Consider the following 15,582-nt stretch of genomic DNA (forward strand, 5'->3'; position numbering starts at 1 on the left):
AAGCCCCCCCCCCAAAAAAAACTTAGCCGTGGCCCCCCAAAAACATAGGACATACAATTATAAAATGCTATGTTGCAATGGTCTGCTTGCCTATTAATATATTCAGCCCCCCCCCCCCCCCCAAGTCAAAAGTTGAAATTGCGCCTTAAGTTATGATATTAGCGATATCAATGCCTTTACGCGTATACAATGATTTTACGTATAGATAATAATTTAGTAAGCCATTTTTAATGAGCACTTAGGTTTCTCTTAAAACGTTTTATTAATAGTACTGCAATATGAAATTCCTATTTTTTTACCTTTTGTTTATTTTTTGTTAATATTTTAGATTCTGAGCGGAGCGAGGAAGCTATTGGTTTTACAATGGTGTTTATTTTTTTTTATATATATCCTGTATACAAGATTTCTACCAGAAGGAATCCTTTGATTTCTACATATTATAATATCTTATCTTTTAGCAAATTGGATCAAATAAGTACTTTAGAGAGGTAATTTTTCGATTTTCTCAATAGTTATTTAATTCCACGGAAAAAACCACCGACAAATTACGAAATACTCTAAAAATGGGATTTTAATTTCTAACGCTTTGTATATCACCATAGAAACGAATACAAAATTATTATAATATAATATTGATTCAACTTACAGGCTATAATAAATAATAACAATATAAAATTATATCCAGACTGACAAACCGTCTCTGCTCACAATCGTTTTTCTTATACAATGATAATATGTTATCATTGAATTCAAGTTTAATATACTCTATTATGCATTGACCCACTTGTAACCCACTGTACAGCAGAGCGACATCCACCTAGGTACCCACTTTTTTATTTTATCATAATACAGAGTGTAACAGAAAGATATGACAGATTTGTGTATGATTTACACGTAAATCTGTCATATATTTCTGTTACACCCTGTATATTATTTTATAAGAAAATCAGGCTTATGATATAATAAACTAATCTGATTGAATCCGCTCTCGGCCACCATTTTATTTCGATAGTTCAACAAATGTTATTTGGATAATGAAGTGCAACTACAATGTATTATAATTACCTTGATTAGAGATATTATACATGGCGTGCCTACTAATATAGAGTGTCGTATATCTAAGGTTGTTTTATATACCTATATTATAATATGTCATATATAAACAAATATTGTAATTTCCGTGACACTGTTCATGTGTACAAAATTACAAACGCATGTTGGCCATACTGCATAGTAGAAAAGACGCCGCCATTTCTTTTTATCATGTTACAGGCTAGCGTCCACCGAGTGTCCGTGCACCGTATATCGACCGGCGACCTGCGTCCTGCACCGTAGTACTGTGCTACACTCATTCTCGGCGGCGGGTCAAAAATTCTTAAATTCTTAATTCTTGTCACTCAGAACCGATCCACAGACTGAAATACGTATTTCGGTTATCGTCGACTGCGGTCGGCACAGCAGAGTTTTGCAAAAAACGGATTTTCGTTCTACATCGTTCCCTTCACTATGAGAGACAGATTGCCGGTAAGCATAAACATTACACAATGCAGTTCGCTTGTCCATTATTATTATTATTATTATTACTAGTATTATTATTATTATTATTATTATTATTATTATTATTATTAATATTTCGTCTATCTGTCCGACTCTGAACGGTTTTCGTCCTCCGTTTGGCTAATCTCGAACAGAGACAGCTATTCCATTTCGGTGGTTTCCGGGACTATACATTTTTTACTGATTACTCGACATATGCACATAGTCTATGATACAGCTCATAAACTCTCATACCTACATACCTCCATAGGCGCAAATAGCGTTTGAGATTTGGGGGGGCTAATACGGCTAATAGGGCCTTACTTTGATAATATTGAATAAGCTTAAAACAAAATGTAGGAAATGTTTGGATGGCTATGGACATTTTTGGGAGGGGCTTAACCCCTAAAGCCACCCCCCCCCCCTATATTTACACCTATGCATATCTCATATGTGATTACTTAACATTTTCTTAAACTCACTCCCAATGTAAAGCTCTAAGTAAACTAAATTAGGTACAGCTAGATTACGCTCGCTATTTAAATACTACTCAAAATTCTCTAAAATCTCAACCCAAAAAATGTTTATCTTCCATAAAATACCTCAACTCTAAATTACCTAGCATACCAAATTCTATGTCCCTCGATCACGTAACAGCTAAAAATGGTCAAGAAATTGTTGACTTGTTTAGTCATTATTTTTCTTCCGTATATAAAAATACTATATAACACGAATACAAAAAAATTAATTGTATCTAATGATTCTATTAACAAACTCCACAAAGAACTCATTGAAGTTTTCAGTGATCTAAATATTCTTAATTATAAAAAGATGGACAAGTGGGTACTGCTCTGCTACACAGTAGTTGTAATGAATGTGTTATATTTGAATACAATGAGAAACGATTGTATACGAAAAACGATTCTGAGCGGTTAGCGTAGTCCTTATAATATTATTATTTTTTCTTCGTTACTATGGTGATATACAAATCATTAGAAATTATAATCCCATTTTTAGCGGTTTTTTGTAATTTATCGATAGTTTTTGGCTACTTGGAATTTTCAATTTTGACCTCCCAAAAGTACCAACTAGGTTCACTTTTTTATCAGAAAAGATGCTGATCTCAAAAATCGAATTAAAATAAATGAAACTCTATTGGTCCTGACGGCTTATCTCTATTATTTCTATTTAATTGCATATTTATACTTTCCGCACCTATTATGTATCTTTTTAATACTTCTCTAATAAATGGTAGTTTTCCATTTGTTTGGAAATCCACCTATATCAACCATATACATAAAAAAGAAAATAAATCATTAGTCTTATATTATTGCCTATATCAATAATCTTTATCCTTCCTAAAATATTTTCAAACATTTTTAATTGTAAACTTCTTCAAAATCTCCTATCTTCAAAAAAATTCTAGTACCACACCAATATGGGTTTTGTAGTAATAAATCATCGGTAACTAACCTAATAACTATCAAACATGCTATACTTGAATCTTTCTTTTAAGGTCAAAAAAGTAATGTAATGTATTCTGACTTTATGAAAGCGTTTGATAGTGTTAACCATAAATTATTAACTCATAAACTACAAAAAATTGGTTTTGCCAATCCTAGATAATAATTTATTCCTACAAAAAGATTTACCTGAATTTAACAAGTGATGCATTTCTAATGGCCTTTCACTCAACATCAATAAATGTCAAATTTTAACATAATATTATTTTAATGAGCGCAAATGTGTAATACATTCAACTTTAATTATTCTATTTCAGACACTAGTTTTAATGTGTACATGTGATAAAATACTTTGAAATATCTTTTGATACAAAACTATAATTTAACATACACATATTAGTAATTAAAAAATGCCCTATCAGTTTTTGGTATGATAAAATTAAATTTCTCAAAATTCAATGATCCATTCACTTTCAAACGTCACTTATCCGCTCAAATCTTGAATATGCTCTTATAATTTGGAAAAATAACAGCATTGGACACAGTGACCAACTTGAAAAAACACAAAATAAAATCCTTCGATTGATATACACTATATCTTATATACTAAGAATTTCCCACTCAAGATACAAACATGTTTTAAATATTTTACATTTAGAGTCACTAAAAATACATAGAAATAATTCTTATAGCAACTTTCTTTTTTTTAGTTAATAAACAACGAGATTAATGTTGCATTTTTACTTAGCCAAATAAATTTTAAAACCAATACTTATGACTTACAGTATAATGATTTATTTTATATACCACATTTCTCTCAGAAGTACATGTTAAATGATGCCTTAAATATTTTGTTGTCTTGCGAAAATAACCAAATTTTTAATACCCTTTATAAGGTATCATTTAATTAACAAACACTATGATTGTTATTTAATTTTCTTTAATATTATTTTATATCACACAACTCTGTCCCTCACTTTTTAAGTTTTATATCTATGTAACCATTAATTTTTATTATTATTTTATTCCTTGTATTAATTGTACTACTTATATTGAATTATTTAAATATGTGTTAACTGTCAAATATTATTATACTAGGTATTATTGTTATTGTTATTTCAAAAATTGAACATTGTCCGTATAAATATAAATTAATAATAAATTAACAAATAAAAATGTTATTTTACATGTATTGAATTTTATTTTATTAGGCACTACAAAATGATAATAATATAAACATTTAATGCCCAAAAAGAAAATGAAAAATGTACCTAGAATTATTACTTATTTATAATTAATATCAAATAAACCAATAATATTTAATGTGAAAAATGATACATTGGATTTTTTTTTAAGGGAGATTTTTTAGCATACCATTTATGATCTTTCTTGAAAAACGCTGACTATGACTTTGAATCTGACTTACTAATTACCTACTTATAACTATTACAAGCTCAAGTATATACTACAGAGACTACAAATATTTCCTATCCTACACCTACATCTTTGTTCAGATTCTTTGAGGCCACCATACCACTCAGTTACACTATTACCTATACATTGTGCGAAGCATAGGTATATTATGAAAACTACGAATGCACCACATTTAAAACATTTTAAATGTTATTTTATGCTTCCCTTTATTTTATAAAGTTGTAAAATAATGTACCTACTAATGTTATTTAATTGTATTTTTTTAGATTGTGTAGTGAAATAATCATTGTTGCAACACATACAAAAAAAAACCCATATTGACAATGGTTTGTATAATTTATATTACCATACATAATTTAATACTAATAAACTAAATAACATGAAAAAGTTAAATAGTGAACTTTGTAAGTTTAAGCCAAATTTAAAAATTACATTAGATGTAAATATTAAGAATTGTATTTAAGTAAATTATCAGTTGTTTTTTGTAGTTTTTTAAAACATTTGTATCAGACTATATAGTAACTATATAGTGTAATCCTGTTATTCCTATGACATTATTATTGCATCTTATTTAATAAAATAATAAATATGATAAATAATTAAAAAATAATTTTTAAATATTAACTATTTAAAAATAATCTGTTCAATATTATATAGGTATCCTAATAAATATATTAAATGTTTTAATAGTTTTATTCTCAAGTGATTTATTTAATTAATGTTAGTTTGTTTGGCTTAAATTTACAATTATAATTATATTATAAGAGCTAGAGTTGCCATTAACCAAGGGTTAACTAATTTAGGCAACATTTTTTTATGTATAAATGTATAATTATTAAATAATTTTCTTGTTTAAAAATATATGTTGAATTTATATACTAGCGAATACTTTTGAATGATAATTAATAATACATTTGAAAGAATATTCTCTATTAATACTTATAAGTATTTATTTTTACTTGTCATTAATGATGGAGTTAAAATCATAAAATATATTACATTTTATTTTATTATATGACTCATGTACCTACCTATATAATAATTATTTATTTAAGTACCTCTATCACTAAAAATTATTTTACTTCCAATGTTTTGATGTTATATGATTAATATGAACCATGAAGACTAGAATAAAGAGACCTAACTTTGCTTCTGATAACGTCCCTAAACGAGGAAGTGTTATACATATGCACATGCATAAATGCGTAATCATACAACCTATAAAATCTAAAGAGGGTTCAAAATAATGCATATATTTTCCAAAAAACGCAAAATAAAACATGAATAATTTATTCTATACTACACGGGTTAAAGTAGCAATCCTAGCGTACAGTCTGTGCTGTTTAATCGTGCGACTCATTTCAGTATGTTTTTCATGTGGGCAGTCATACGAGTTTGGTCTCCTTATTCTAGTCTTCATGTTATGAATAATCATATTTTTATATTACGAAATAAGAAAGTTAATAATATGTCAACTGATAATATTATTTTGATATTTTTAAATGTTCTATAATGAAGGAATTTTAAGATATTATGGAATATAAATATGAATGGCAACTTTAGTTTATTATATTTACTTATTCTGGAGCAACTGTTCAGTTGTTGGTTTTTCAACTTGGTAATGATTCCACTTACTGCATAAAAAGTAAATAAATGAACCTAGTTGTTTTTATCCATGGGTTGATTTCAGAATGAAAAAGATGATATATGAACGAGGTCTACTACATGTACCTACTTGTTATTCCATTAACACTTAAAATAGAAATCAGTACGTAGTATGGTCGTATATTTACTATTATAATATATGTTACTTAGATCATAGATATATAACATTTAATATTATTTAATCATTATTCATTATTAGTTATAACAATAAGATTGAAATTACTAGATTTTATAATTCTGAGAAATACCATGGTATAATTAATATATTTAAATTAAGTGCTCAACTTTAATGATTAGCTCATCTTCTTAGAACCTTTAGAAATTTTATATTGTAGTGTTGAAGTTAGGTAGTACAAGTACAATATCATATATTATTGATTATAAATTAGGTGTGGCAGTGGACATAATTAAGGCGGAGTGATTGGTGCTAGCATTGATTATGAATCTATAGATCGCTCACTGTGGTACAAAATAGGCTACGCTAAACCTACTAGCAAACCTGGTGTTATTATCCAGAACTGACTGGGTAGTGTATCTTAAACGCTGGCTACCTGGTCAGTTCTGGATAATAACACCATGATTGCTAGTAGATTTAGCATAGCATATTTTGTGCAGCAGTGAGCAACCTATAGTATTTATAATCAATGGTGCTAGTCAAAGCCTTATACATTTTTGGTCATTAATTAAATATTCAGTGTCTTTAACTGGCTCATTACGTTCTTGTTGACATCATCATCTTCGGGCATAGGTTTTACGACCTATGTTACCTATTTGTAAAATTCTTCAAGACATATTATAATAGTTATAAGTCAATTATAATACTAAAATATTGTGTATATAAAAGAATAAAAATATAAAATAATATTAAACTTTTTTTTAAAATTATAAACATTAAATTGCCAGTAGATCACTAATTAGTTATATCCAATCATAATTACTAGGAAGCGAATTTCAATGCAAAATTGCATATTTTTTTTTTTGTCCTTAAAAGAATGCTATCTAAGCACATAATTAATATCATATATTATCAGAGAATAAAAAATTAAACTTTTATTTTTAGATTTTTAAGGCATTTTTTCTGATTTTTACATACATCATAGTGTTATTAGAAAATTCGATAAAATTTATTTTGAATTCTGTCTAAAAGAAAAAAATATATATTTCTATTTTTTAAATGTATTAAGTATTTTCCACACTAGGTGATTGAGAGGACACTACACAGATATTTGTTGTTTCCATCTTACAAGTGCGTAACAGCAAATTTTACTCTCAGCAGATCCGTTAGTTTAAAAATTAGATTGAATCGACCTTTTATAAAATTTATAGGTGTGATTGTTATCTAGAGCAGCATTTCTTAAACTCTATTTTCCATGGAACTTTTTTTTAAGTCCACTTTTATCGTGGAACCCCTACTTTTATTATTTTTTTAGGTTTTTAGATTTTTTATTTAGCTTTCAACAATAAGTTATTACAGCTCAACAATAGAATACCTACTTTGTTTTTATAGTCATTTTATGTAAGGATTATTTGCAATAAAAATTCTAATAATTTAATTTAGTAATAATGTGTATACTGTAATTAATTCAAAAAATATTTTAAATAACAGACAAACAGGACTTCTAAGTTTAAATTTTAATGAGAGTCTCGCAGAACCCTGAAGTGATCTCCGCTGAACACAGTTTAAGAAACGCTGATCTAGGGTACCTATGTCATAGATTTTTTATAATACTTTAATTTTAAAGGGAGTTAATGACAGCATCTAAAAACGCCAAACTTTACACCCTACAGATATTGATGAATTTTTATATTTCCAAGTTTCATGAAGATTGGTCAACTAGTTGCATATTAGATACCAATAACAAATTTCATCAAACTAGGGGATAGATTGCTACGCTTCAATCCACCCAATAGTAATATGAATAATCAGTGGCGGTTTTAGCGTATGGGCAGGGTGGGCAGCTGCCCATACCAAAATGTCTGTTGCCCCTTATTGGGGAAGGAGGAGGAAATAAGGAATATTATTCGCAGTTAAAACCTAATTATAAATCTACTGTTGCCCATACAAAAATGTAGTCCTAGAACCGCACCTGTGAATAATGTATGCTGCAATACACTTTTGACTATGTAATTTAATGTTAGTTAAATGTAATTTAAACTTCAGTTGTTTGATCGAGAAAAAAATGTTTTCTTGTTATTCCTCAGCTTGAAATTATACCTAGTGTACAATTTTACTACTAACTAAAGGTGAATATTTGATCAAAGAAATCAGTCTTTCTGTGTTAAAGGATTGATGAAATATCAACTGCGAATTTTAAATTAATTAATATTTATATTATCTTTCATCAATATTTTAAATTTTTTTAATGATTGCTTATTTTTGATTATGTTTTATACAAATATTAAATAAACTGTATTATACATATAATATAGTTTGAACAATATCTTGCAATTAGAGTAGACTTATATTAAACATTTAATTATAGATGATAGTATCAACAATGTTAGTTTAGTATTGTATATTTCATTGAATTTATTAGTTTTTAGTCTTAGTTTACAATTGTTCCATGCATACAGTTAATTATTGAATTCTATGACTTCCTATTTAAGAGTGCTTATATTATTAATGTGCTTCAAAACTACATTGTTATTGTTAAATATAAAAAAATAATATTTTATTTATAAAACATAGGTGAATTTGAATGAACCGCCTTTTCTTGCTGTTGGAACAGAAGTAAGTGCCAAATACAAAGGGGCATTTTGTGAAGCAAAAATAAGAAAAATATCAAAAACAGTAAAATGCAAAGTGCGTCAATTAATCTATCATAACAACATTTTAATTTTGTAAATGTTCATGCTATAAAAATGTGATTTTTCTATTAAGGTTCAATATTCTAATGGGATATCAACATTTGTTACGGATGATGCAGTAAAAGGACAATTAAAGGTTATAAATTATAATCTGTATAAAATAAAAAATATTATACCTATATGCTTAATATGTATTAATATACTTTTTATTACATTAAGGTGGGGGCTACTGTTGACATAAAATGTAGTGATCAAAAAGAATTAGTTAGAGCAACAATTCAAAAGATTCAAGATTGTAGTCAATACACTGTTGGTATGTATTTTCCTAACCTAACCTATTATTATATTTATATTTTATAGATTTAATTTGGTTATTTTGCAGTATTTGATGACGGCGACATAACATGTTTAAAGAGAACTGCATTGTGTCTTAAAAGTGGAAGACATTTTGAGGCTAGTGCTACTCTGGATCAACTTCCATTAACACACCCTGAACATATTGGAGTTACACCTGTAAGAACCACTATTGTGCAAGGTCGTAGAAGTCAAAAATATAAAAAAAGTTCTGGGTAACTGCTTACTTACATACTAATATTTTACTGTGTTCTCAATTATTGTTATAGTAGTTACTTGCATATTTAAATTTCAACTTTAACTAATTGTTTTGCACAATAAAGGAAAAGTGGTGAAGAAGAATCTTCAGCAATGGAGGAAAAAGATATTGGAAAAGTAGTTTGTGTAGAAGCTAATGACAAAAAGAAAGTAAAAGACAATTGGTTTCCTGGTTTGATAGTTGCACCCACTTCACAATCCTCAGTCAAAACTAATGTCGCAGAAGACTACCTAGTTCGTTCATTTAAGGATGGAAAATAGTAAGCACCACTAAAGTTTTGTATGCTATCTTCGTGAAAAAATATATTCTTAACTTACCTAAACAGTTTTATTGGAGCTTGAAGTTTTACAGTTATCATTTAAATTATAATCGTTTTATACAAATGTATCTTTTATGTATCTTTAAAACTTTCAAAGACTTCGGTCTGATAGACTGAACACCAGTATTCTTCCTATGATTGCTTTTCGAGTAGGTTTGTTGTACCGCATTGTCGTATACCTATCTCTCTATGGTACACAAAATAATATTCACACTATTAAAAAACTATTAAATATGAAACAAACATACGAAAAATATGAGTCTCGATGGATCGACTATAAACATACGGGCCTTGCTCTGTTCCTCTACCGTGGTGCAAACGTTCTTAAATATTATTTTAGAAGGTGCTGCCTCAGCTCATTTGCTTCATTGGCCTATTATTTTGAATATGAAACATAAAACTATTTAAGCAGAAAGTAATATTAGCACGTATAACACTCCCTTATGTTATAAAAAAATATGTCCTCATATTTTAAATTCAAAGATATGCAAGAAATTTATACAAAAATTAAGAAAAGGAAGAGAAAAAAAATTCACACTTTTGTCATTTGTTATCCTAAAAGAGTATACACTATACATTATACAGTATACATGTAACATAATATAGTATGGTTTAACAAGTTTGAGTATATATGAGATGTTTCAAAATAGTTTTAGGTTAATTTTTAACATTTTAGAAATTAATTAACTATTGGCAGGAAGGGGTAGTCACAATATCGGCTTATAGGTAGGTTAGATATTTTACTCACGTGGCACAAGCGTCCTCTTTTCAGTGACAATTTAACGCATATGTGTAATTGCACTCGGTATACACAGTTTCGTTCTGGGATACTTCTGTATCCAAAATATGCACCAAAAGGTTTTTTATTTTAACTCGTTAAAAAAACACTAAACTGTTGTACTTCACGTATATAAACTTTAAAAAAAAATTTTAAGTTGCCAAGGTTGAGGTACCAAGCCACACGCACAATAAAAAAAAATGTCTCAGGTCGTCAATAAGTTGGGCGCCACTATTGTTTACCTATCTCTTGATGGTACACAAAATAATCGTTGACAATATTCACATACAATAAATTGCCTGTAGATAGCATACGGCACTATACCAAAGTTTCTTAGATTAATTAACTAACTATTATATTTTATAAATACAGCTATATGGCACCGAAAAAAGAAACTACTGAATTTACAAAAGAAATTGGTGCTAGAGTGGAAAATCCTACACTTAAAACTGGTAATATTAAATTGTGTATATATGATTCTATCCAAATGTATCATCATTATTATTTTTTTAGCCGTCGAAAAAGCCCTATTCTTTCTGGACAAAGACGAACTCCCACCACACTGGGATAGAGATTTGTTATTTGGTGTTAATAGAATTTGTATTGCACCAGATAGTGAAGTATTTGATGGAAATGTAAGTATATTTTATGTTAAAAATAACTGGTGGAATTACTATGTTAATGTATTTCCCACTAGTTTTGAAATATTGTAAAAATGATTGTTCATTTAAAAAATATACACCTTACTATTGATGTGTTTTGTTTAATACAATATTTATTATTAAGAATTATGATGAAGAAACAATTGAAGAAAAAGATCATTTTGTCGCACAGTTATTCAAATTTATGGATGATCGGAGAACTCCTCTTAATCAAGCTCCAATGATTAATGAGAAATATGTTGATTTTTATAAGCTCTTTAAGGTATTTGATTAATTAATGTTGTATATACTATAATATAATATGCTTTTTATAAGATATAATTGGAGAGTAAATAGCCAGTTGTAGTGATTCAAGTGATTCAACACATAAATTGGGCGTTAAAATCTATTATTTTTGCATAAAAAATGTTAAATTCTTTTACTCTATTTGCATCAATGTTATTTATGTAAGATCTTTTACAAAAATAAATCTATCTATTTTACAGTGTTGGGAAAGTTTCTTTTAAAAAGGAACACGTTCCCATTCCTTTAAATTTTTTTTTACAATCTGAGCAGTTGTCAATGGCGTTTTTTTTTGCGGCCAACTTTTAAACCATAAATAATCAGCTATTTTTATATTCAAAATAATAAAACTAAATTTTTACTTTCAAAACTAACAGAAAGTGATGGAAAAACGTTTCTAAGGAGCACTGGTTTTTAACAAAAATTATATGGTTTATTTGTTAGAATTCGAAAATTGTATAGCGTAAACTTGAAATTTTCATCGATTAATGATGGTAAAACTTTCCCCAGTAAGAAGTTTATTATTTTGACTAATAACTCACACCTTCACTCAGAATTTTTTTATTATTTGATAATCAATATAATATGAACACTGTTCACAGACTAGATAAAGGTTCGTTTCCAGTCCTGTTAATCTTAGTCCGTGACACTGTCTATACTTTATATAAATATATAATATATTATATATATTGCATATTGTACTATGTGGTAATTTAATATTTACTAGTGACTGATGAAGTAATGCCAAATTCCCAACACTAAATATATTCTAGAAAATATTATCATAAAAATAACTTCCATCTTTTTTTTTTCTTAATTTGAGGAACGAAAATTTTATTCAAGTTCCTTAAATATGGAAACTCTTTCCCGTTCCTCGTTCCAATATTTTAAAACGAACTCGTTCCAAGCCACGCTTCTATAAAAGTTCCTTCCCAACACTGCTATTTTATGAATCAACAAGTTGTTGCTTGAATAAATGAATAATACTTAAAAATACTTTTGATAATTATAAAAATAGTTGGTAGGTGTGCTAAACAATAACTATAAAAGAAACGACATACTTTTTCTATTTTATACATACTTCTGAAAAACAAACAAGTAATTTTAGTTAACTCTCTTGATTTATTTAATTACAATTTTTAAATAGTATTAATAAATTATATCCACTTATCTGACTAATAATAATTAATGATATTAATTATTTTTAGATTGTCAATAATTGTGGAGGGTATAATAAAGTAAATAAAGGTAAACTATGGAAGTTTGTTGCGGATAAAGCTGGGCATGAACAACAGTCATTTTTTTCTGTTAAACATTGCTACCAACAGTAAGTTTATTTATTTATAATCTATATATGTAAAAATTGTGTCAAAAAGGTATAGTAATTCATCTATTGAGAACAGCTGAGCCGATTTAGCTGATTCTTTTTTATTGTGTTCGTAATTGGACAAGGTTTTATGAAAGACAATTTTAGGAAAATCCACCGGTAAAGTATGAAATCTGGATGTCAAAAGTACAACAGAGGCTTAAAAGAGGCTACAAAATGTTGTTTATTGTTGCTGATTAAAATAATAATAGATTAGACCTCTGGGAAGAAGATTTAAAATTTAAAAAAGGTTTAATTTGGTTTTTTTTGCTCATCAGATTTTAGTGCGGTTAAGTTAGGTTAGGATTTTGTATTAATTAATTATATTAATCCACCGTAGGTAGAATTAAATTAAAAACGACAAACTTGGTATAACTTTGATACTTAAAAGTTAAATAATACACTTACGCACAAACAGCACGACAGATTGCCTACCTGATTATATATTGCTGCAAATCAGAATTTTTATTCCAGGCAAAAGAAAATTTAAGAGAAGTTTTGAACACAATACACCGAATATTAAATAAAAATTTATCAAAATTTGAGTCATATAGAATAGTGTACATTTAACAACAAAGTGCACGGGATCAGCTAGTTAATTATATTTATCTAGGCTAAAATAAAAAAATTTAATTTAATTATAATTATAAATCTACAATGTTGCTATTCTTAGTAAAATGTTTAGTAAGCTTCTTTATATATATATCCCAGTATACTGATTGTTAAATGTTAAAAAAATCAATTGTAATTTTATGAAATATCAGTATAGTATTTATTTTCTTAATAATTTTCATAAAAATTCTTCCTTAAATAATATCATTACTTTAAACATACAGTTTTGTTATGTCGTTAATATACAATTTTAATATAATTGTTTGTATTTTTCAATATTTATTAGTTATTAGTATTCTTAAGGCAATTCTTTTATTTTTCACGTATATTAATACACCCAATAGAAATATTAAAATATAAGTTTAAAATTTGATTTGCATTTAGATATAAATGTAGGTGCATTGTACATACAGGGTGTTTCTGAAATGGATGAGGTAACTAGTGTATGTGTACTCAGTGTGATGACCAAATGAAGATTTTTTGAAATTTTTTTTCTATCTTGAAAATCTGGGTTTATACAAATTATTTTTGGAACATTATCTTAAATGTAAAAATAAATGGTCAAGTTGTATTTCAAGCTCGAATCATCTACTAAAAAAAAAAATGTGGCACATCAATTTTTATGAGAACACTACAAAATAAACAGTGGTGATATTTATTTGTTGTCATTTAACATACACAATTAATTAATGTATTATTTTACATTGTCAACCAATAAAAATGTTAAAATAATGACAAAATTAGGGTTAATAAAGTTTTAAATTATCAAATTTATTAACATGCATTTAAGTTGTGTTACATTGTAAAATAATCATAATTAAATACACTTTATTTTGAAAGCCTATTTTTATCTACAGTTGTTCAATGTGAGAATGTGACTCCCGTTAACTTTGATGCACTTTTCCATCCGAAAATGTAATGATCTCAAGATTCCCCATAAGTTCTTATTACTTAAAATAAAATATTCAGTTTAAATTCATAAATTCACAATAATTTTTCAGGAGCGTCTGAAGTTACAGTTTTGATAAAATTCATCATAACTGCAAAAATTTACATATTAATTTGAGTTATAAATTCATAAAAAATGTATCTAAGATTTGATGATTTGGAAATGTAATACCAGATTCCTTATAAGTATATCTACCATTTTTCTTTTTCTTCTTCTTGAGTTAATCGGCCTTCAAGACCATCGCTGTCACACATCCAATTCTCAGACTTTCCCTATTAGTTACTTGTGCTTTCCAATCCAGTCTTCCAGTTCAGTGCCTCCACGTATTTTCTTACAACATCTTCCCACATCAATTTTCACCAGATGTTTGTTTTAGCATTTTCTGTATACGGTATAATACTTTTTGAGCTATTTATAGGTATTTGAATTTAGTATTTTTCTATAAATATCGATAAAAATGTTTCATTAGGTCATTTTAGCTTTGAAATGTATTAAAAGGCTCCTCGTAAGTTGTTATAATAGCAGTTCAAAAATATTTCATTTTTATAGCTAAGGAAAACAAGGTTTCTCATAAGGAGCTACTGACAGTTTGATCTTACCCATTTTAGCTTCCTTGAAATTTTTATAGCTAATAGAATAAGGACTGATGAATACGATAGAAAATCGAGTGATTAATAAGGGTGTCTCGGGGGGGGGGGGGGGGCAGGAGGAGTCTCCAAAATTAGAACAAAAATAAACCGACTTTAGCACCTATTCAAACGCTCCTAAAAATAAATTGTTACTTAACGCTAAACTTAATTGTTTTGTTATAAGTAGAATATTTTATTGGGAACCTTTTAATAAAATTTCTTTTCTAGCTATGAAAAAAAAAAACTTTTATGAATTTCTAACTAAAAAATATTTATACAATTTGAAAAAATTATCATGGCTTTGAAAACCGAAATAGTTAAAGTTGAAATACTGGTATAAATTTTTGGTGAAAATTTCGCGAGTCTACGGTTATTAGTTTTAAGTCTAAGGTTACAAGATTCCTTATAAGATTATCTACCTTTATCAAACAAAAAAAATCTATAAGAAAGTCAAATTAAATTTTTA

General features: G+C 27.6%; 1 protein-coding gene across 1 annotated transcript in view; it reads left to right on the forward strand.

The window, feature by feature from the left end:
• Positions 1 to 6,122: 6,122 nt before the first annotated feature.
• LOC100167780 (AT-rich interactive domain-containing protein 4B-like) overlaps positions 6,123 to 15,582 on the forward strand; it is a 27,963-nt gene continuing 18,503 nt past the window's right edge. Inside the window, exons 1-10 of the mRNA XM_029488806.1 lie at positions 6,123 to 6,201; positions 8,788 to 8,901; positions 8,980 to 9,042; positions 9,126 to 9,219; positions 9,289 to 9,475; positions 9,584 to 9,778; positions 10,989 to 11,068; positions 11,130 to 11,251; positions 11,403 to 11,540; positions 12,769 to 12,887. Of these exons, the coding sequence (XP_029344666.1) occupies positions 9,612 to 9,778; positions 10,989 to 11,068; positions 11,130 to 11,251; positions 11,403 to 11,540; positions 12,769 to 12,887 (626 nt within the window). The 5' untranslated portion in view covers positions 6,123 to 6,201; positions 8,788 to 8,901; positions 8,980 to 9,042; ... (1 more) ...; positions 9,289 to 9,475; positions 9,584 to 9,611. The remainder of the gene's footprint in view (positions 6,202 to 8,787; positions 8,902 to 8,979; positions 9,043 to 9,125; positions 9,220 to 9,288; positions 9,476 to 9,583; positions 9,779 to 10,988; positions 11,069 to 11,129; positions 11,252 to 11,402; positions 11,541 to 12,768; positions 12,888 to 15,582) is intronic.

Source organism: Acyrthosiphon pisum, chromosome X, assembly GCF_005508785.2.
Source record: "Acyrthosiphon pisum isolate AL4f chromosome X, pea_aphid_22Mar2018_4r6ur, whole genome shotgun sequence".
NCBI lineage: Eukaryota > Metazoa > Arthropoda > Insecta > Hemiptera > Aphididae > Acyrthosiphon > Acyrthosiphon pisum.